We start from the raw sequence: 22297 nt of genomic DNA, 5'->3' as shown, positions 1-22297 counted from the left end.
ACAGCCCAAATGGGTATTTTTGACCTGTAACATGGTTTCCAAGGTAAAATAAGGAACTGGCACTTCCACACTCACTCCATCGCCACAGCTAAAACTCTGGGGGCAAAGAAAACAGGGTCACCCTCTTGGTTGATTGAAAAGAAGATAGTGTATGGCCTTGTGTCAGCTCAGGTGGGCTGGTGTCTGATGCTCCTTCAAGCCAGGCAGGTAAAACTGGCAGGACCCACTGGGTGCTCTGGTGTAGCCCAGCCTTCTTGCTGTCTGAGGGGCTGCAGAGGAAGCAAGGGAGAGGACTTTCTAAAACGAAAATATGAGGTAGCCACCATCTTTCTATCTGACTTCTGCCAGCAATTGGTTCAAGTTCCCTATTTCTTAAGAAGAGGGATATTGCTACTTCCCCACCTCAGAAAGCTGTTACAGTGCTTAGTTAATGATGGGGGTTTTTGGTCTCTGAGAATGTGGGTTGTAGGAAGTACTCAGAATCAGTTTTAGCCTTTGTTCTCAGAGAAGAAAAAACCCTCCTGACGGCAGTGGATCAGATCCACTGTCTTGCAAAAACCAGGCCTGGCCTTTGCTTCTGCCATCTTAAGTAAGGCATTATAAACTGGGACTTAAAACCACATCTGCTCTTCAGTTTCTTTGGCACTTTACTTTGCAGTTTCAAATGCAATACCATACCCAAGCCCAAATGCATCATTATGTGGCTTCTTTCTGCCTTCTCTCACTGCAAGACAAAGCATGGGAGGCTGAAATAGGAGGAAAAAAATGTACTTGTGCAAGTAATCCAAGGGCAGTCCCATTTCCTAGAGTTCAGGCAGCACATCTCCTCCTACAGAAGCAGGTTTCCCTTCCTCTAAGCAGTTAAAGTGTGTTGACCCCAATTCAGAGCTTTGGAGAAGATACAAATACAACTCCATCCCTTTGCTGCTGAAATTGCAGGGTATATATCTCCACTCCTCTGTGTGTCAGGAGCTGAGCACTCTGCTGTATTAGCATTGTAAGATGTTAATTAAGGCAGAATGGGGGATAGGTACTCACTAGACATGATGTGCCCACCCTTTCTGAGAGGTTAAGGAACTGCATAATTATGGGAGCAGTTGAGTGGTGAATCCTTGACATTCCACATCCCCTCCGACCCCGGTGTCACAACCTTTGTTTTAACAAAGAGTCTGAAGGACACTCCTTCCAAAATACCCCCCCACCATCCATAGTCAGAGGGCTGGATGGAGAAGATTCTCTGTTTTCCCTACAGACTGGACTTGTAATAGGGCTGCCTAAAGAACTGTGCCTCTTGTTTGGCCTCAATATAAATGGTTTGGTTTGATTGCTTTAAGTTTTAATATATTTCTTCCTGTAGCATTCAGCCACCATCAAAGCAAGACATTTCAATGACTTCAATCTGAATATTTTAAGCATTTGCATTCCGATACAAGTTGTAAAATAAGGAATACTAAATTTTCTCATGCAGTGAAAACATCACTCTCTGTCCACACCCTCCCCACACATAAGGCAGCCCTCCTGCAAGCAGGGTCAAGGTTGGTCAAACCCCTCAGAGCTTTCAGTCAAAGCTGCAAACACTACCCTGCCCTGCTTGCTTTTTTGCCTTTGTTTTCCCTGTCTGCAGCTGTGCTGAGGAGCTTATAACTTCTCTACAAACAATTCTGCAGTCATCTCCAGATAAATACGCTTCGTGCTGGTCCCATGTTCAGCAGTGCAGAGACAGGAGTGTTGGAGATCTCAGATCTCAGCATCCCGATGCACGGGAGGCAGAGGGGACCTGGAGGGTTTGCTAATGAGATGGGCATCCTTCCCCCAGGGCTTCTCCTGCACCGACCAGGTGAGGAGCCACCAAGAGCTGCTACTGCTCGTGCACGGTTCAGTGCTTCAGAAATTAAAGCCTCAGCAAGGAGTGAATGAGGATGCGTTCAGGGATCCTGCAAACCAGTCTCTGCCCCCAGGACACCTGGGAGATAAGTTCTTGGTGCACCTGATGCAAGGTGGGTGCCTGGCATGTCTCACCTCACAGTCACAGGCTTGAGAAGGGAGTGATCTCCCTTCACCTCTCTTTAGAGAACTCTTTATTCCCAGCTAAGACAACACAACCTCATCACATCTCACCCAGCCAGGCAAAGGAGCCTAAGACCTCCCTTGTGCAGCACCCTGACACCCACAGCAGCCACTTTCTCAGGCACGCACAGTTTGAGGCGCAAGTTTCCCAGCTCTTAATCAAACAGTCCTCTCTTAATGAGCACTTAGCATCCAAATTACCTTTCCTAAAGGCCATTTTGCAGAGAAGGGTTTCCTGTTGCCATCCAGTCTGCCTCTGCTGTCTTCCCGGAGCTCATAAAACAATTATTGTCCCGCTGCATTGTCGAGCCTTAGCTATGGATGCAAGCAGCTGATGAGATTGATTGCTTCCACAATACCCAATTAACCCACTCACTCTGCAAACGATTGACTTAATCAAAGGCAATTAGCGCTTGAATGGCTACATCAGACAGAAAGCCAGGATTTAGTAGATGATTCAGATAACACCATACAGACATCTCCTTGGCCTTCTGAGGGAAAACACCATCACTAATGCTCAGCTCAGAGCTGGAAGTAGATGAAACCTCAGGTCGGTGGTGAGAGGTGGCACAGAAAACACAAGGGAGAAGGAACACATATTTCCCTTTACCGATAAAGGGGAATTTGAAAAGCACCGATGTGATGTTCCCCTTTTCCTCCTTTTTCTGCTCATGCAGGACCCGGAGCACCAACCAGTTGACCAGACCTCAACTACCAGCTGTCATGAAATGGTACCTTTGGTCTCTGACAGCTCTGGATACTCAGTCCCCGAGTGCTGGAGGTACAGGGCTGTCTCCCATTACCAGCCCTCTGAGGAAAGTCAAACGTTTTACAAAACCACCTTCAGTATTGATTTCTTCCAAGGCATCTTCTCCCACAACATAAAAAAGATGCCCCCAAAGAGCCAGTTTGGAGGCAGGACTACATCTCTGCAGAAATACAGGTGTTAGTGTCCTCAGAGACTGTTTTTCCTCTGGTCAAATCACCCCAAACCATCACAGCCAAAACCATTCAAAGCCTGAGCATGGGCTGAGCAACCCAGGTCCCCTAAAACAGAGGACAGAGACCATTTTAGAACATGTGTAGAACAACTTAAAGGTTGAAGCCAAGCATGGAAAACAAACTCTCCAGATCACTGCAAAAAGACATTGTCATCTTGCTTCATCCTGAGCAGCAAAACTATTGTAATAGGAAAAGGTGTTAGTTCAGCTACCCAGCTGCTCAGATAAATATGGAAAATAGAGCCAAATGCACCATATCCATGGAAAAAAATGGGGCTGAGCTTAACTACACATCAAGATCTGACAGAAAGAAGACGAGGTCTGTCCCCACACACATGTGGCATTTAAATGCAAGGTTGGTCCCTGGGTTTCCAGTCCCATTTAATGTCATTGTGAATACACTTCATTGCTGGCTCACAGCTGAAAATCCAAATTGCTTGCAAGCAAAGCCCCAATAATAAAGCCGAAATCCATTAAGCTTGTGATGTTTGCCACTATTTAAATCTGATTAAAATTGTACATGACACCACTAAGCCGAACATTCAGAAAACACTCCTGTCAGGTCTGATGTTTCCCCATGTAATCCAAACCCCCCCTTCTTTCACCGGGTTGTCAGCTGAAAGGAGCCATAATAAGAGATCATGTACCTAATCCAGCTTCCTAAGCTGTTTTTAACTGGTTTCTTTAATCACATGTTATGATTCCCTACGGAGCAGCTCTCAGGTGACAAAGACATTAGCACAGTCATTCATACTCCCGGAAGGTTTCTCAGATGGGATCGCTTTTCCCCTTGTGCCGACTGAGTGTGGCACGAACGAGACACACGAGGTGCCTCTGTGGAGCCAGGGAAGCCATCAGCAGCATGAAAGGTGGGAAATCACGGCATCGGGAAGTGACAGCCAGTGGGCAAGAGACTGCAAGGTAAAGTAGTGCAAAGGACTCTTATCGGAGAAAAAACTTCTTTTAGCAGAGTGATAGTGATCTCCCAGTGAGCACTCACCTCCCCTGAAAATGCTGCGTGGGAACAAATATCAGGAGAAAACACCAAAATATACAATTCCCAAGTCTTCACCTGTCTGCTTCAGGCATATCAGGTTTGGTAGAGAACACAGCCACATCCTCCCTTTTATCAGTTTATCTTATAATTGACCATCGACACAGTACAACTTCCGTGGTAACTTAATTACTGAGCAAGTGTTTACATATTAAAGATAAGACCATAGCTGACTGCTGCAGAGCAATTCGATTGTATCTACTGGGAGATGTTACAACCCCTTGCTACAGAAAATGTCTTTTCTGGAAGCCTTGCGCTTGCGTTATTGAAAATTGAATGTGGAATCTAATTTTACTTGGAAATCAAACGCTTCCTCTTCGAGTGGCATCCCTGCATACCCACCTGGGAGCTGCTGGCTGCTCAGAGAAAAAACCCTGTTACAGGTAAATAACCTTCAGGTTTTGATCTTTTGAAGCCAGTCTTTTGTAATAAAAGGCAGATGAAAGCTGGGAGGTTCCCAGTGCGATGCTCATCCCATTTACCAGCACTGAGTGCACTCAAAGCCTGATTTAGATGGAGAGCTGGGCAAGAAAATGTTTAAGGACAGGCATGCAGTGCTAAGTCATAATAACACCTGTACAGCAGTTCACTTCAGGAGCTGAATTTTGAAAGCCAAACCGCTCCCAAATCACAGAGCAAGGATCCTCCTTGGGCAAGACATAAACACTTAAAAAAAAAGAATCCTTGCTGCAGCCACTGTGAGTTACTTGCACAGAAGCTCACGGGAGGATGTTCTGCAGCTTTCCCTCCTGGCATCTGGAGGAACTGCTGCCTCCATCCCACACCCATCCCCCCTGCCCACCACAGAGCTGGTCCTGCCTGGACCTCTGCAAGGCAAGGGAGAAGCCAGATGCAGCCCTCACATGCAACTGCAACGAGTCCTGTGCAGAAAGCAAAGAGGTGACACCCTGAAAGAGCTGGGGATGAGGAGAGTTCTACCCTCCATACACACCACAGATGAGCTGCACCAACCTGCTGCTGAGGCTTCAGCTCGAAACACCTGCAAAGCACCAGGGACCACCTGAAGGTCTGGATTTCACAGAGGCATCCTCAAACCCCAGCTATGGGATCAGGAGCCTCTAAGCCCTGAATAGCTTTAGATCTTTAGGTGTCTCTTACCCACACCAATAAATAAAAACTCAGCCTGGGCAGCTGCTCACACAGATCAATCCAAGGAAGGATGAGATGAATTTAACCCCCCAACAGAGCTTTACAGAAGTCAGAAGAGAAGTTCACCACAGACTTCAGACAGGTTTAAGACCCTCTGCCCAGGGCATCCTAGAACAAAGCATTTCCCCCACACAGGCAGCATTGCCACACAAACATAGATCATGGAAACCCATTCTCACATGCACATAACATTCCTCTTTCTTTGCTTTGAAGAGAAATCCAAAAGGCTTTGAGCATATCTGCTGCAGTGCTAATGGCTCCTGAATATCTTTCATTGAGCATTCAATACATTTACAGTCAAAACTTTATGCAGGAAAGGAGGTGTTTTTTTTTAAATTTAGGACTTGTTCCTCTCTTGGCTGCTGGTGTTACAGCTGTCCCAGAAATCAGCCAGTACAGGATGATCTGGCAGCTGTGCTATCAAGGGAGGAGCACTTGGCAGCGCAGCCGCAACCTCCAGGTTGCACAAGGACATTTGCACACCTCGATTTTTCTAAAACTATCACCCCCCCATCCCCTGGAGCAATGTAATCCCACTTAATGAACTCCTGGAATTATATAAATCAAGGATAAATTCTGTCCCATTGACCAAAACTCTCATCGACTTTGCTGGGCTAAAATTTTTTCTTCCAGCCTCTGCAATGCGTGAAAGTTTGAAATTCACTCCCTGTGGAGCAGCCTCCTTGTCTTTTAGGTATTTTGGGGATATACTGTTTGTTACTGCTGTGCCACATAACTATGTCCCTCATGGGCTGCCCTGGTTATGAAACTGGAGGTGGCTGCTTTGTCTGCACCTCAACTGCAGCAGGATTTATAAAACCAGTCCTATTTAGTCAGCTGGGGAGCCACCTCCAAGTCCAGTTTCACTGTAAGCATCCAAGAAGTGAGGTGTGGACAACTCCTCTGCTGCAGAGGCTTCCCTGCTGCATCAGAGATTTCAAGGTGAAAAGGTGAGTGATCTCCCTATAGGGGGAAAATGCAGGTGGAAGTGGGCTGGTGGTGGGAAGAAAAGCATCAGCTTGCTCCCACTTTTGAGTCGAGGATGATCTAGCTCAGCTACATCTCTGGCAAATTCCAGAAAAAGACATGACCTCACCCCAGAAAATGTTCTTTATCTGGTGAGAGACAGAAACCGCCCAACCCTGCACAGGTCTTCAACACAAAACGGATCTTTCTTTAGTGGAAATTTAATTAAGCTAGGACAAGTTGCCATGAAAACAGCCTTTTCCATGTCCTTTGTTATCCTATTGCTTCCCAGTCACTCCCTTCTCATTAGCAGAAAAAAGATGCCTCAGCCTTTTGGTCCTGTGTCACTACACAGGGAATGTGAACGTGCACAGTATAAAACCATGGAGAAACACCAGGAGACCCCCAATAACTACCTTCATAAATCAGAAATTGGGAAGGGATGGTTCTATTCTTTCAGTAAATGTTTATCACCAAAAACATGGAGAACCATCTCTCTCCAGTTGGTATAGGTCCATTTATTGCCTGTAAAAACCCAAGAAGGCTGAACAAGAACAGGCAGCCTTAGCGATATCAAAATACAGTATTTCAAGGTGGTTGACCTCAAATAGGGAAAGCTCAAGGACAGGAGTGAGTAATGATAATTATAGTTGGGGTGTTTCACATATTTATTGATCTTATAGTCTATGCTCATCAGGTGGCCTGACTCTCCCAGGGAACACCTACAGCTCAGGGCATCCCCAGGGAGCATCCAGAGCACACCCCAAGACACAGGCAGCACATTCAGCTGCCAAGGGAATCCAAGGGGTGAAAGGGTTCAGACCATCTCACCCATGAGAAACTGCACTAGTTCAGCAAATTCAACTGACCTCAAACTGACCACAAATTAAATGCTTTTGGTTTGAGCTGACAAATGTAAACATTTCTGTTAAGGATGATGCAAAATGAAACAACATTTCTTAGGTGTGTTTTTCTGAGAGGCCAAAAAAACCCTTAATGAAACATTTTGCACATAGTGCTTAGATGGAGAAAAAAAAAAAGACCAACCTCTAACTATTTAAAATTTCATGGGGCAGCCCTTACCCCTTTCAGCAAGGTTCACTCCCTCGTTGCTCTGCTTCCCCTGCAACGAGCATTGCTGCTGCCTTACTTTTTGCACGAGAGCTGCTGCTCTCTGGCTAATTATAGAAGCTGGATCAGAGCTGTGCTGAAGGCAGCTTGACAGAACCAGCTGTTAAAATTATAGCTGGATCCTAAACTAGCTGTGAACATCCAGCTTTAGCTCACAGTGGTGCTACCCCCTTCCCAGAGCCGGCTGCCAACGCCTTGCTTGGCCAACTGCTCCTCCTCCTCCAAGTTCAGACCCACAGGTCCTCACCTGTGATTTCTGGCTGCCTAAATGATTTTCTGCTTTAGGGGAGCTGAAGACATCAGAGTATTTCTCTTTGCTAGATGTTTTTCTTCCTACAGCAGCTATCTGTAAGATCCATCACCGCCCCATCACTTTGTCACTGCAATGTTCATGGATTTCCTGGAAAGCGTAACAGCAGTCATTGGCCTCTTGCCATGGCCCAGAGAGGTAGAAAAAATAAAAATGTTCCAAAGTTAACTCTAAAAGAAAGGCTTTTGCGTTTGGAGCCCTTCCCTTTGCCTTCTGGTGGTGACTTTGAGCAGTGTCTCCTTAGCAAGTCTGGGAAATGGTGCAGCATCTTCCTTTGATTCTAACAGAGCCTCAGGAGGCGGCCGTGCTCTTTCAGAGGGCTTGGACTGTGTCTGAATCAGCACTTCCAAATGCTCCTGGAAGGCACTGAAAGCCTGCTCCAGCTCCTGGTCATGTGATGACAGTTCTGTGAAAACGTCAGTGCATCCTGGCACGGGAACAATGCCACGGGCCTGCTCCCCTTGCACAAGAAAAAATAATAATAAGACAAACACACTGTGATCTCCCCTTGCATCCTCCTCATGAGTTTAGTTTGTTAAACAGCTCTTTGATGTGCTTCGTCTTTAGTGCAGCGAAGTCCGTGTTTGATGTTTACATCATTTGTATTGTGGAGTTGTTAACATGGAGTGAGGCTGAGCAGGACCCACCACAGGCAGCTCCCCAGGAGGGCCTGTTCCCTCCACAGCCCCACCCAGACCCACTGCAGATGCTGCAGAGGATGCTGTTAGTCTGGCTGGGGATTAGATCTGCTGCTGGTTTCTTGAGTGGATTTTTTCAAGTGGATCCCTTTCCTTTCAAGGCAATTTAGCTCAGTATTTTTTCACCCTGGAGACAGGCTGTTGTGTCAGTTTTTGCCCTGCTCTGGATGAGGCTGCAGAGAGCAGAAGTGACCTGCACAGCATCACCCCCCAACCCATCCCCTTCCTGTGGTACCAGTGCCAGGGCACACTGAGGAAGAAGAAGTAGATATTTGTTTTAAAGGAATGACTGCATTTCCATCAAACCTCCAAGGAGAGGATGGGGAAAGGTTTTTTTGGAGCAAGTCCTGACAGGGAGTTGTGTAATGTTAAACACATAAAGGATTATATTGGAAAGACATGAAAGGGAGACTTAGCACCAGCAAAAGTGTCCCATCTGCTTCAGCTGAACATATTTTTGACTTTCCTATTTCAACCATTTAAATTTTTTCCAGAGCCTTTCATCTTCAACTGTTCCTCCCTATTAGACAAAAGTTTTGGGGGAAAAAAATAACCCAGGCCTTAGTCCCCCTTTTCTGTACCCAAAATCCACAGCACAAATGCCAGGGCATGGATGCAGACACCAGACCTCACACCCACCCACTGGGGCATCATTCCATGCTCCTGGGGCTGCAAACATTGCACCTGACACGTGCCAGGTGCTGCACAGGTGAGGACCAAGTGTGGGGGCTCGGACCCAGCGAGCAAGGCATCACCCAGGGTGTGGGGAAGCAGCAGGACCAGCGCCCACCAAGCCTGGCTCCCAGCGTGACTCATGTCCCAGCTGATGTCAGTGCCCAGAGAACAGAAGCCTCTCTGTGGCTCTGGCAGCATGAGAAGGAGGTTTCCGTGCCAGGCAAGGTTGCTCACTGGAAGGATGCTTGTGCTTTAACCCCCTCCTGACAACAGCCTCCAGTGACCTTGGTGCTGGGTTGGGAGAACTGCAGGGTTTGGAGTTGTCCATTGGACACTCACACCCTCAGCCCTCTTGTGATAACCTCTGGACAGGGGCTGCTTTTTCAGGGCATCTAATGGAGCACCCAGAGCACTGGATGCAATCTGCACACAACACTCTTGCGCACCCTTGAAGCGCTAAAACATTCTTATGCTCCCTTGAAAAGCAAACTGTGATGAGGTTGCATCCTTTTTAGAGAGGGCTAGAACCTGCTGCCACTTAGCCAACTCTCCCACATTCCTCCCTGCATCCCTCCCTGCCATGCTCCCCCACAGCTCCTACGACCACGAAGAGAAGCGTCGGCAGAACCTGCACAGCACCAAGCTCACGGCAGGCTGCAAAACAGCCAAGAGGCCAAATTCTCCAGTAAATCCTTGCCCAATCATTTTACTCTCTGGGACACCGAGACAGGGCAGAGGTCCATGCCAAAGAGGTGCAGCATCCCTGTGCCCTGGGCTCCTCATTCAGACATAAATCCAGCTGCGTTCAGAGATCAGTCCCATCTCCAGCTCCCCCAGGGCACAAACACAAACTGCCAGGTGTGCCAGTGCCAAGCAGAGGAACTGCTCCCGGTGTCAGCTGGGAAAAGCGAAAATGCAGCAGACTTTGGGACCCAGCAGCCAAGACCTTACAGACAAGGGCAAGACTGAGTGCAGAGATTTGTAACACAGTTTTGCTGAAATCCAGTAAGAGCCAAACCCGGAGCTTTGGTGCAGCCAAATACTGGAACCAGCTGCTGGGAATTCACTGGAAACTGTGATTTAACACAGGAGGCACCAGTGATGCAATCCTAGCCTGCACACCAAGCACCAGCACACACCGCAGGGAACTGGTGTCTTGACTTCCTACCATGAAACATCTCCCCTCTCATGTGCAAATCTCTGCTTTGCAAAAGTCAACACGAATTTTCAACGAAATACCAGGCTACCCTGATTTGTGCTGCTTTTTAACCATGCTACTACTATTTTTTTGTTTCCATCTCTAGGTCTATGAGTGATTTGCTTTACAGGGATGGGAAAGAGGGACTAAGACAGCAGTACCAGGAAGCATCCCTTAGTGAGGGATCTCGTGGCAGCTGCATTTTCCCGACGCACGCTGCTGCCCTGCATCACAAAAACTAGTGCTTCCCATCAGCGAGGGACAGAGCAGAAAATTACCGAGTTTCCCTCAAAGCTCAGCTCTAATACTTGAGCCTTTCAAGCATCAGAAGAGAATTTAATCCTTTTTACAACTAGCATCAGATAACAGTGACATTAAAAAGCAATAGGAGCCAAGCAGCAACTTCTCTTTGGGTCTAATAAGTAGAAATAAATTAACTTATTTCTTTATATTGAAAATTCCTCTCTAAGGACTAAGATCAAGGCCTGCTAAAGCTTTTGACAGCTCTGTTTGCCCATCAGCCACATCTGCATTGAGGTTAAACAGAGACTTAGATTCACAGAAACTTCTGAAAAACTCAAACCTTTGGATCGAGGTTACAGATGTAGCCAGTATTTTCAGAAGTTCAACTCAAAAAAATGCTAGAAGAGTCGGTTATAATTAGGCTTTTTCTACATTTCTATATATGGTGTAAATCAGGAGGCAAGCCACTGGCACTATGGGAAATGTGCCAGCAAAAAAACAGAATGAGGGGGAAATAAAACTCTTTCTTTGCATGGCACAATTCACTTTACAGGCGCATAACGCAGCCAGGGCTTTAAAGGCCATTTATAATTTCGCAGCATTATGTGGCACTAAAGCTTTTATTCTGGTATTCAGAGCCTAATGTGACTTAGTGTTCATAAAGCGACATTTCAAACGCCACTGCTCTCACCAGAAACACCTCCATGGCCATCACTCGCTTCTGGGTACGTTAATACAAACCATGGCAACTGCTCTGCAGAGATTCCTCCACTGCTTCAGACACCGAACAGGTAGCTGAGATTATAAAGTGATTTTTCCTAACAAAGTGCTCACGGCCCAATTACAAACCACTCCGAGCTGTCATTGCAAAACCAGTGACATCAACCGGCGGAGCAGCTCCGGCATCGAACATTCCCGGGGGCTGCCCCGGGTTTGTGCTGCAGCCCCTCGAACAAAGGGCAGGCGGAGCAACAGCGGCTCCGCTCAGCCCGCGCTGACACCGAGGGCTATTTTTAGCACGAGGAGATGTTGTAAGCTCACAGGGGACTGGGGGAAGGGAGGAAAGGTTTAAGGGAGGAAAAAAAAAAAATGCCGAAGTGTTTCTCTACCTTGTCAGGTCAGAGGAGGGAGGCAGAGCAGTGCCCCGTGCCGTGGCCAGGCACAGCCGCCCTCGAACCGGCGGCCACGCTGGCGTTCAGGCACAGCATGGAAATGGTGGTGTGTTACTTCAGACACACCAAACCCAAACCAGCCAAACACCACACACCTCCTGAAAGGCACTGGGATGCTCCTGCACACCCTGGTGCACCCCGTGCCACACAAGGCACTGCAGGTGACCTTGCTCTGCACCACCACGCTCCCCTATGGCACACATGGTGCCTGGACAAAGCCCATCGACTTGCTGCTGGTAACCCTCAAAATGGTTGCTTTTATCTCATAGTTTCTCTTAGTGCTCCTGTGAACTCGGTTTCCTAAGGAACCAAGGTTTATTCATCTGTCTCTCCCTCTGGCTTCTCAGCATCTTGGATAATTTCAGCCAGATGTGGCTTGCTGTGTTGCTAAACACACCACTCTCTCTTGCTTATAAAGCAATGGGATAATTTACACACTTTAAAAATCATCTTCATCCCTGTGTTTTGCAGAACTACCCTTGTAGTGGGGCACTGCCTCTTCTTCTCTGAGGAGCTGGCACCTGCCTGCTCTCACCTTACACTCAACTACACTAACATCCTTCTGTGCGTTTGTACAGTGCTTAGCACAGCACCACCTTGACACCCTCAGACTTTCACCTGGGAAAAGCCAGGAGAGCTGCCCTGGAGTTGGTGGAAATACGAAGAGGAACATCGGACAAGGATGTGGGCTGCACTTGGGGGAAAAAAGAACAATGAAATAATCTTCAGGCTGGTCTGCATGAGAGAAGCTGAGATGGCAGCTGGCTACCATCCCGACCACACACATGAGCTGGCTCAAATCCTCCCCAGCGCTAAAAGCAGCTTTTGATTTAGCTGATAACACCTTAGCAAGAATAGAGTTTCGATTCAACTGTTTTACTCAGCATGGATGTCTTGTGTCTCGTCAGCCAAGATGCCACAGGAAGCACCTATGGCACTTCTCCCCACTCACAAGGAGCTGGTGTCACACAACAGCTGTGTATCACCCTTATCAAGTCACTCCCACAGGGCACCTCCCTACCCACAGCACGATGCTCTGACCACGGAGCAGCTCCAGTGGGAGGGAGAAGTGTCCCACATTAAGACTTGCAGACAGCATAAACCAGCACAAGCATTGATGGAGCAATGCAGATTCACCCCAGCCAAGGCAGGAATAGGGCAGGGGAAAAAAAAGCAACAACCCACTCAGGTTCCCATCCAGGAACAACCTGCTGCCCTGACCCTGATACAGCTGCAGTGCCCTGAGCTGAAACTGTGCTCTTTCTTTAAACCTTCTCACCAGCATCCTTGGCCCTTTTGATTCAACTGTCCTCCCCTGCAAGGGAGCTGCAGCCGAGCCCAAGCAGGCTGTATTGCCAGGCAGTGATTTATGGGCACAGGTAAGCCTGTGTATGTGAAAGGCTCCTGGAGAAAACAGCCTCTCCTTGGAGCCAGCACACTCTCTACCACTACTTTATCCCCACCAGTCTGCAGCATAAAAATCTTACTGACTGCAACATGCCCTGTTCCCTGAGCCTGTGGGCCCTCTCTGCTCTCACCCTCTCTTCTTGCAAACACCCACAGATCAGAAGACCCTCCCTGTCCCCAGCCACCCACCACCCCACCCACACAGTGTCACCTCACCTCCTCTCCCTGTGCCACCTCCACCACCAGGTTTTACTGCGTGTGCTTGCAAAGCGAAGCGAGGGGATGGTTCTCATGTGGCTTCACACTCCCTTCTGCATGAGCATCTCCTTAAAGACCACGTGTGTTAGGGGCTTAGCAAAGGGCACCAGGACCCCTCAAGCTGATGCCTTATTTCCCTGCTCGGTGCTTCAGGCTCTCTGAAGTGCAGTAAAACTTGTGCCCTTTTAGGCTGCCATTAGCACTGGTTTGCTCTCTGGGTGTGCTCAGCCCTGTAATTTGCTCCTGAGGTTGTGAAAAAAATGCACTGCAAAGATGGTGTTGCTCTAACACTTTCAGCTCCCCACTAGCCAGGTGAAATGGGGTAAGAGACAGCAGAGGATGAGGTCTGTCAGTTAAAATAATTGGGTTTTAGCTGCAACACTGCTCACTGTTTTGTCTGACCAGGCTCAAAATAAACTGCATTACATCACTGCAGGTCAGACTGAGCTAATAAGGGTCTCTTCCTCACACTGAGAAAGGACGTTTTTGTGTCCCGTGCATTTTCCCTAGTGCTTTGCAGTCAGAGCTCCTTCCAACTGTGTGAGTGCAGGGAAAACTTAATTCAGACTGCTGCCCAAATTATGCAAGAGCCTCATGGAATGGAAAGTGCATATTAACAGATTTTACTATTTTGGGGTGTTCTTTTATGTCTTGTAATTTATTTTACCATCATATTTACAGACAAATACAAAATAACATATAAGCCAAGAAATCCTTAGGGTGCTGACAAAAGATAGTACAAGCAAATAGGTACCTTCAGAGAAATGCTACCCCTAGTAACTACCTGAATAAACCAGAGCTCATCTGAATAGTGAAAATAAGGTTGCAGTAACACCATATTATCTTACTGTGCAGCCCAACAGGCCATCCCACCCAACTATGGAACTACCAGTCAAATAATCAGAGAGTCCTTAAACTTCCACACCAAAGGATACGGTTTAAATCTTTAGCTGGTATAAATCTGGATTCCTCCACACTTTTCATGGGATCTATGGCAATTTATATCAGCTGAGGAGCTCCAATCTCCCATGACTAAAGAATGAAAGCAGTGGAACCAAAGTTCAAGGAGAAAACAATTCCCTTTTGCTCTTTCTTGGCCACATCCACATTCCCATTCTCTCGTTCATGGACTGGGATGCATCAGAGCAGCTACACCTTGACCAGTTTATAATATCATAGTGCTCCAGCCCTGCAAATACCATTGCTTTTTTCTTCCTCCATGTCTCCCTTGGTTAAAATAAATCCCTTTGATTAAGAGAAATCAAAAATACCCAAATGAACTAACTTACAGCAGGACTTTTGGAAAGCACTGCCATAACTGCTGTCTGTCAACAGCAGGGGAAAACATTCAAACTTTTTAAAGCCAATCAAAATATTTTTAAAATTTAGCAAACCTTGCAGTTGCCTTGAGATACAGATCCAGACTTTGATGGCAATTACAGTCATCCCATTTCTAGGAGAATTCAGCACCTGTGCCCCATTAAACTCTGTTAAAAGGGACAATTAGCTGGAGACTGACAGTAATTTCACCAGTTCATTTACCAGAAGGGATAAAGCCAACCTGAAACACGTTTATGTGAAAGTCTCAAAACTCTTATCATTCTGTGCTGTTGTGCAACAAACGTACTGCTATTGGAAAGGATGTGGCTATGGTGTTAATTGGGATTGCTGGGGTGTAAATAATGTTTTGTTTCATAAAGTCTGGCTAGGGCAAACAAATTATTTAGCTCACACTACAGCTGAATGAAGAGCTCAAATGTATAAATGGGTGTATCTAAGAATCAATAGTGGATCACCAAAACATTTAATCAGTTTTACTAATCTCTCTGCACTATCTGAACTCAAACTGACTCCTCACACTAAAATCAATGGTGCTGATATACTCATTAACAATGAAACCATTGGAGTTTTAAATACTAACTGGAGGCAGAGGAGCTGAAAGGCATGAATAGCACATGGGCTTGTGCTCCAAGGTTTCCTGGGGGAGCAAGAAACTCTCTAAAAACTCCCTTACAGGAATTTTCACTGCAATGTCCTACCGAGGGTAAGCGGCTGTGACTACACCTAAAACAGCACATCCCCAGGACAGGGCATCTGATTTAGGGACTGAACCCGGAGCTATGGATCCTCCTCCCAAGACTCAGCTCAAGAGCTGGTTCCAATGCTCAACACTGCCCACACTGGGGATTTCTGCACATGGGAAGTGTCTTGGTTTCCCAATTTTGTTCCTCAATTCTGGTTCTGCTACCTCGCATCACTCTCTATCTCATGAGGCAGATGTTTCCCAGTGGTTTGGGGGCTATGCAAGGTGCCTTTTGGGGCATCCCACACTGCCTCTTATTTATACCCTTCCCCAGCAGCTGAAGTTTGCTGCATCCTCCTGCCAGGCCTCCCTGAACAACTATCTCAGCTCTGACCTGCACATCTGACACTCCTGTCCCGAGACTCATTTCTCCTAAGTCTGTCAGTTCGGCTGTGATAGCTTCTGCTTGGCATCTGCAGGCTCCAGACAGTCTCTCCCCAAAGGATATTCTGAAAGACACTGAATTTCTGACTGAGGTTTCGTCCGGCTGCCTGGAAAAGGATGTTTCTCAAAACTACTCAAATATAGCATTTTCTTATTTTTTTATGCAATTATTGAACAAATATCAGAATGCAAAATAGCCCCTGGGATTGGAAAATGGAATTAAATCTTCCAACAAACATGAGAAAATGGATACTGACATCTCTATTAGCAACAAAATGTTTCATGCTCTGAAACTGGTAATCTAATACTGCTGCAGGGAATTCAGAACGGTGAGAAAAAATGGTCTGAGACAGCATTAGGAAAAAACAGAGATATACATACACTCCAGTGAGACACTGCTGGGTGTGGGGTGGGCAGGAGGGTGCCTTGGTGTCCGTCCCACCTCATTGTGTTCACAGACAGTTTAGGTCAACAGCAGAAAGCAACAGCTCAGATCCTCTGCTGTTCCTGGCCATGCTGAGCCCAGCAAAACCAGGAGGTCCAGCCCACGGAGGGGGCATCCTCCGAGCTGCTGGTGTGATCACTGAGCTGTACCAACCCCTGCAAGCAGCGAGGAGGGCACAGCCAGGGCGTGTGGTGTGGTGTGGCTTCTGCAAGCACCACGCTCCAGCCTGTCTTGGAGGGCTCATGGGTGTCACTGTGATTCAGACTGGCTTTGATGGCACTGGTTTGCACCAGCTGGGCAAACTGGTGGTCCAGTACCATGAATGACACAATGTCAAAACAGCCCCATTTCACCCAAATGATGCAAGAACTGTCCCCACACACACATGGGACATGGTGTAGTGGTGTCCTTGGCAGTGCCGGGTTAACGTTTGGACTCAACGATATTAAGGGTCTTTTACAACATAAATGATTCTATGGTGTTCGTTGTGCTGCTCTCCTACAGGACACAGGATTTTCCCTGAGCTCCCTTCTCAGGAACAACCCTGGAAAACAACCAGCTCCCAGCATAAAAGCCCAAGAGCTGAAAACAGCATCCTCAACTGAGTTGCACGACAGTGTGGAAGAGGGAGCACTGTCTGGCAGAGGGTGAAGTACGGGTGGGCAGCTACACTTGGGGGCTGCTGTGGTGCAGCAGAAGGGAAAAGTTAGCACTGGAAGTTTGGTGTGTATTTCCCCAGCTTTGTTTTGTTGTAACACCAATCTGGTCTCCCTAAGGAGGAACTACATGGACAAAGACCTCCTTGGAGTTTCCTGTCCAGAAGAATCAATGAATGACATCTCAGATGCACAGGTCATTTGTGCAACTCCTATGCTGGATTTTAGCAACAGTGCAATTCTCAAAGACAAGATACAACCTAAAATCACTCATACACAACCTACACAAGGCCCACGAGCCTATTTCCCTTCCCCTCCTCCTCACGAGAGCACTGTTCACTGAAAATGGCTTACCCCCTTCCCTTCTATGCTGTATTTAATGGCTTTTGAACTTCAAAGAGAGGGGAGAAAACCCTGTCACTTCACCATGCAGTTAAATATTATGCAGCCACATTACTGAAGAACACCTAGAAAATATGCTGCTAAAATAAACTCCCCTTTGAACTCTTCTTATAATATCTTTCAGAATGCTCAAAACACACTGCCCTTCTTCCCACACAGCATTGAAGCACCTACTTCACTTTAAACAGGTACACGCTCTTCTTTGAGTTGAAAGGACTAATCACGTGCTTAAAAATATGCATTTGCCTCAAGTAACTGGTTGAATCTGAGCTTTTCTATGTAGAAGTTGCAAGGTAGAAATTACAAACATTATTCCTGGGTGAACATTACACACACATTGGCAGATACATTCCAAAATTATCTAAGAAATCAAACTGTTTATTTTTATTGTTAGCAGAACATGTCCAACTCCAGCAAACTGCTTTGAGAAATCTAAAATAAAAATCTGTATAACATTCTCTATATGAATATGGATACTCCCCACACACTATGTGTGTGCCTCGTGTATACAAAATAGCAGAGCAGAAATGCTCTAAACATAAATTGAGAATATATGAGATAAGACTTTAATTGTGGTTTTCATATCAGCAAAATGCTGGAGCTACCTGCATATTATTAGTCTTGAAAAGCATCATGACAATAATATTTTAACCTTTAATCTGTAGCACGGTCTTTGCTAATAAAATTATCCCAGAGTCATCCAAGCACATAGCTGGTGTCAACTACTTATTATGCAGAGTAAATTAAATGCCACTTACATATGGCACAGAAATACCCAGCTAGTTTCAAGCACTTTCATGTGGTCCTGATGCTGGTGCAGCCACACAACAAACACGGTCGAGCCCTGGGTCTCCTCTTCAAATCCTGCCATTCCACAAGGAAATCATCCAACCCATTGCTCCACCAACCCACCAGCAAGGAACCCACTGGCACTTTGTCTGACCTGCTGTTGGTGAACAGCCCTTGGAAGTCAACAGAAAGACTCCGATTCATTTCCATCAGGTATTGAAATTCCCATTATTCCAAAGCAAATACGGGGAATACCAGGAGGGATCTTTTGCAAAAAACCCACACTTGCTCCTCCTACTTAATGACATACGAGCAATAGTCAATATAAAGAACATATAAACAGAGACAAAGAAAATGGAAGGTGCTGGACATCAAAAATCTTATCTGTCGAAAGTGTCTTTCACTACCTGCAGAGTAAGGCTCCTGCTTCTCGCTGTGAATGAATTCTTTTCGTTCATATTTGGCTCTGATCCACTGTTCCCGCAGCAGTCTGGAAAAAAGAAATACAGAGAAAAGGAAACATGGTCCAAGATACACTAAGGAAGAATCCAGAACCATTAATTCTTCAATCAAGATACAACTGTGATTTAGAAGTCTTCTAAAAATTGCATTGTACAGCCTGGAGTCAAGGGTTTCTTCTGCTTACAATTGGACAATAATTATTCATGTAATTGTATATCCAATTTTATTGGAAACTTATTTAATAAAATGTACAGGTTTAGCAGAATAGCCCACTCCCATCCACCCAATCAGACTGTAAAAAAAACCTCCCTCAGTATATGAACTATTTTAAACCTAATTTCCTCAGACCACAGCAGGATCAGTAAATGAAAAAAAACAAAAAACAAAAAACTACAGACAAAAGAGGGATTATTGCCCTGAAGCCATCGATACAGAAGCAGAAATTGGGGATGCCTGGTGTGATGCATGTATGTGATGGCCTTTTGGCAGTCAAAGGTGCAGAGGGAACATCTTGTCATGCATGGACAGCTATTCCAAGAAATTGTGACGTGTCAGGTTAAAATTACACTTGTAATGACCAGGAGATGCCCAGCCCAGGGACAGGTGACACCTGCTGACTTGGTGAATATGGAGCTTGCTGCAGGGTGTCACACACCTCCCAAACCAGGAACAACACAGAATAGTCATATCCCAGGCCCTGGCCAACCTCTTGGAAGGAACTGGGGTGTGTGAAAAGTGAAAAAGCCTCAAAAAGACCAGGAGAAAATGTATGGGTAAAGATGTAAAGGCTGGAACACAGGATCCAAACACTTAACTTCCAAAAACTTAAAAATATACCAAAGATTATAAATACATTTTATGTTCTTTTATTTTAGTATGAGTGCTGGAACAAATTAAGTAGTTTTGATCTAGAATATGCTAGAAACTCCTTCAAGAACTAAGTGCAGTTAAAAATGGTTTAATTGCCCTAGAACCCTAAATAGCCCAAGCAGGCAGAAATCACACACAGAAATAAAGGCATGTGTTAGCCCAGCTTCACAGCAGACACTTCAGAGCAGCCTACACCAAAGACAGTAAATGATCCCCCATCATTGGATGTGTTCTATAAAACCATTGCACTTCAACACATCAACTTCTCTGCCAATGAAAACTGTTCACATGTTTAATCACCTTTTCCTTTTTGCTGATGCAAACTCAATGGTATCTTTTCAGCAGAAACATCCCAGAAATGCTCAAAGAAGATAAATATACCAACACTGCTTACAAAAATTCACCTGCAGGTACAGCAACTGCATTCAACAAATCTTCGAGGCACTATCCAGTGAGAACTGTGGCTGTGATTGGTTTCTTGGCAATAAAGGAGGAAATAATTACATAGACTTTGTTCCACCCACTGTGTCATCTCCTTGGTTGGGGCACCAGCCTTCCCCCAAGGCTCAAGGAGCACCATCAGCTCCCTGCACCCAAACCCCAACTGTGAGCTTCTGCTCTAATAGAAATAATGCACCAATTCTGCCTTTCCCCTTTCTGTTTCTGTTTTCATTACTGATCTTTAGTTGTTACACACACATCTGCAAGTTTGACTGTGAGCTCTGAAGATGAACACCCATCTCCTTTCTGTTGCCACCCTGTGCTGCACTCTGGTTTGAGTACAACACATTTTCAGTCCATCTCAGGAGGTGCAGGTAAGCTTTGTAGAATCCTAGAATGGTTTGTTTTGGAAGGGACCTTAAAGGTCATCTACCTCCAACCCCCCTGCCATGGGGTTGCTCAAACCCCATCCAGCATCCAAAGGGGCTGCTCTGTGTCAAGCAGGATGCCCTTTCTGGATCTGATATCCACAATGTGGTAGCTTAGAAACATAGGTGGCTGATGACCCAAAAATTGGCACCAAAATTCCTGTTTCCATACAGTTGCAACTCATCAGCAAAGCTACCAAAATTTAATCATAAAATCAACACAAATACTTAAATTTGCTACCCTTCTTGCAATTTTTCCAGCCCAGCTGCTGTGGACAGCTTGTTATCACTGAATCCAAACTTGGACCTTTTCAACAGGATGATTAGGGATTGAGCTAGGGGGATGAAAATTCACACCACCCTCGGCTCCCGCTGACGTCAGTGGATTCAGCAGGAGCTGCAGCTGCTCCGAGTCTCTGCGAGTCAGCCTTCCAGCACGGATGTTTAAATACAGTATAAATTAAGATTCATGTGCAGCAGTGGGAAAACACTCCTGCTGTAGGATGCAGATCGTACAACAGACACACCCTGCCGGGCTCACGCCCTGGGGAACACTGCTCTGCAGGGACTGACTTCCCACGGCGCTGCCAACAGCGGTGGTTCAACGTCTCCAGAGCTTGTGTGCAAGACAGCACACTCTGGGCAGCCATCCGGGGCGTTCTGAGAAGCTGCAAAATGCTCTTGATAACCTCTCCCAGCATCTGGCCCTGAACACAAGTGGCCCCAAAGGCAACTCCCCCGGCACACAGGGCTCCAGCCGTGCCACTTTCCCAGCGCGCAGAAAGTGCTTTCTGACAGTTCACACACCCTTCCCCTTTCCTTATCGACACAAACCCAAGCTCTTTAGCAATAATTTCCCAAAACCCAAGAAACACCAAGAGCAGCCCACAGTTAGGACAACTCAGTGCAGGGCCAGTAGCTGCAGCTTCTGCTCCAGTGGTTATTTATAGAAAGCAGAACAACTCCAGCAAAAGAAACCAAAACAAAACCCCAACTAGGACGGTGTGGAATCCACCAGCTCCCTTCACTGCAAAAGAGAAGCTGAGCAGGGCCTTGACCACACTCACTCTCATGGACTAGATGCAATGCTGCCATAAGAAGTTGCTTATGATCCTGGGGTTAAACCCCAGTTTCACTAGCACAGCTTTGATGAATCCAAACAGAAGCGGGAATTTGTCCTGGTATCTACAGGATTTGAGAGCAATTGGAGGGCAGGGACCATCCAGAAGACCCTCAAACAATACAAGGATTGTATGATAACAGTCACTGTTTCAGTGGACTGCAGACCTGATCTTAATTTCATTTTAAGTATGCCTTCAGGGGCTTTTTAAAATATCTGTTGCTATTTTTTAGTTGAAATGTACTTTTCCAGATGTGAATATGTGTGTAAATAATCCAGGGCAGACATCACATGCCGAACACAGGACCCTCCATCCAAATACACCTTTGATCCCAAAAGGAGTTCTGTGAACAGAAAGGACTGTAGTAACAGTCTCCCAGTATTTTACTGCATTTCTGGTGATGGGATAATGTAGCAAATAAGCAAATATGCCATTTGTGTTTGTCACATCATTCCTAAACTGCAGAGATGCGCAGCTCTTGGGATTGACTCCAAAAGATTTAACAGCCCACCTAAAGTCTGTCAGGCTGCTGGTTACAGGGAACATGTCATTTTTTGGCAATTAGAACAGAAAAGTCCTGCTAATCATCAAGATAAAAACTTGGGAGCAAAGAAAACAAACTCCCACCAACAACACAAACCGCTAAGGAAACCCACATTTCCAACAGAATAAGGGAAAATTCGCTCCCCCAGGTGGAATAGGATTGGGCTTCACTGAGGAGGCAGCAGGTCCAGAGGCCAACAAAGTACTGCCAACACCAAGAGCTCCAAATCTCACTGTAGGCACTTGTTTGCTTGCCTGACCACCCACATGAAAACAAGGGCTCTCTGCCCAGGGGCCAGCAAGGAAGGTTCCAGAAGAAGCCA

The 22297-nt window shown here is 46.2% G+C and overlaps 1 protein-coding gene across 1 annotated transcript in view; it reads right to left on the bottom strand.

Annotated features, from left to right (window-relative positions):
* ADAP1 (ArfGAP with dual PH domains 1) overlaps positions 1-22297 on the bottom strand; it is a 48701-nt gene that overhangs the window by 10171 nt on the left and 16233 nt on the right. Inside the window, exon 4 of the mRNA XM_027726221.2 lies at positions 18517-18599. Within this exon, the coding sequence (XP_027582022.1) occupies positions 18517-18599 (83 nt within the window). The remainder of the gene's footprint in view (positions 1-18516; positions 18600-22297) is intronic.

This window comes from Pipra filicauda, unplaced genomic scaffold, assembly GCF_003945595.2.
Source record: "Pipra filicauda isolate LSUMZ 115617 unplaced genomic scaffold, ASM394559v2 scaffold129_size2064235_pilon, whole genome shotgun sequence".
Taxonomy (NCBI): Eukaryota; Metazoa; Chordata; class Aves; order Passeriformes; family Pipridae; genus Pipra; species Pipra filicauda.
Note: the sequence above shows the minus strand (reverse complement) of the source record. Positions and strands in the feature narration are given on the sequence as shown.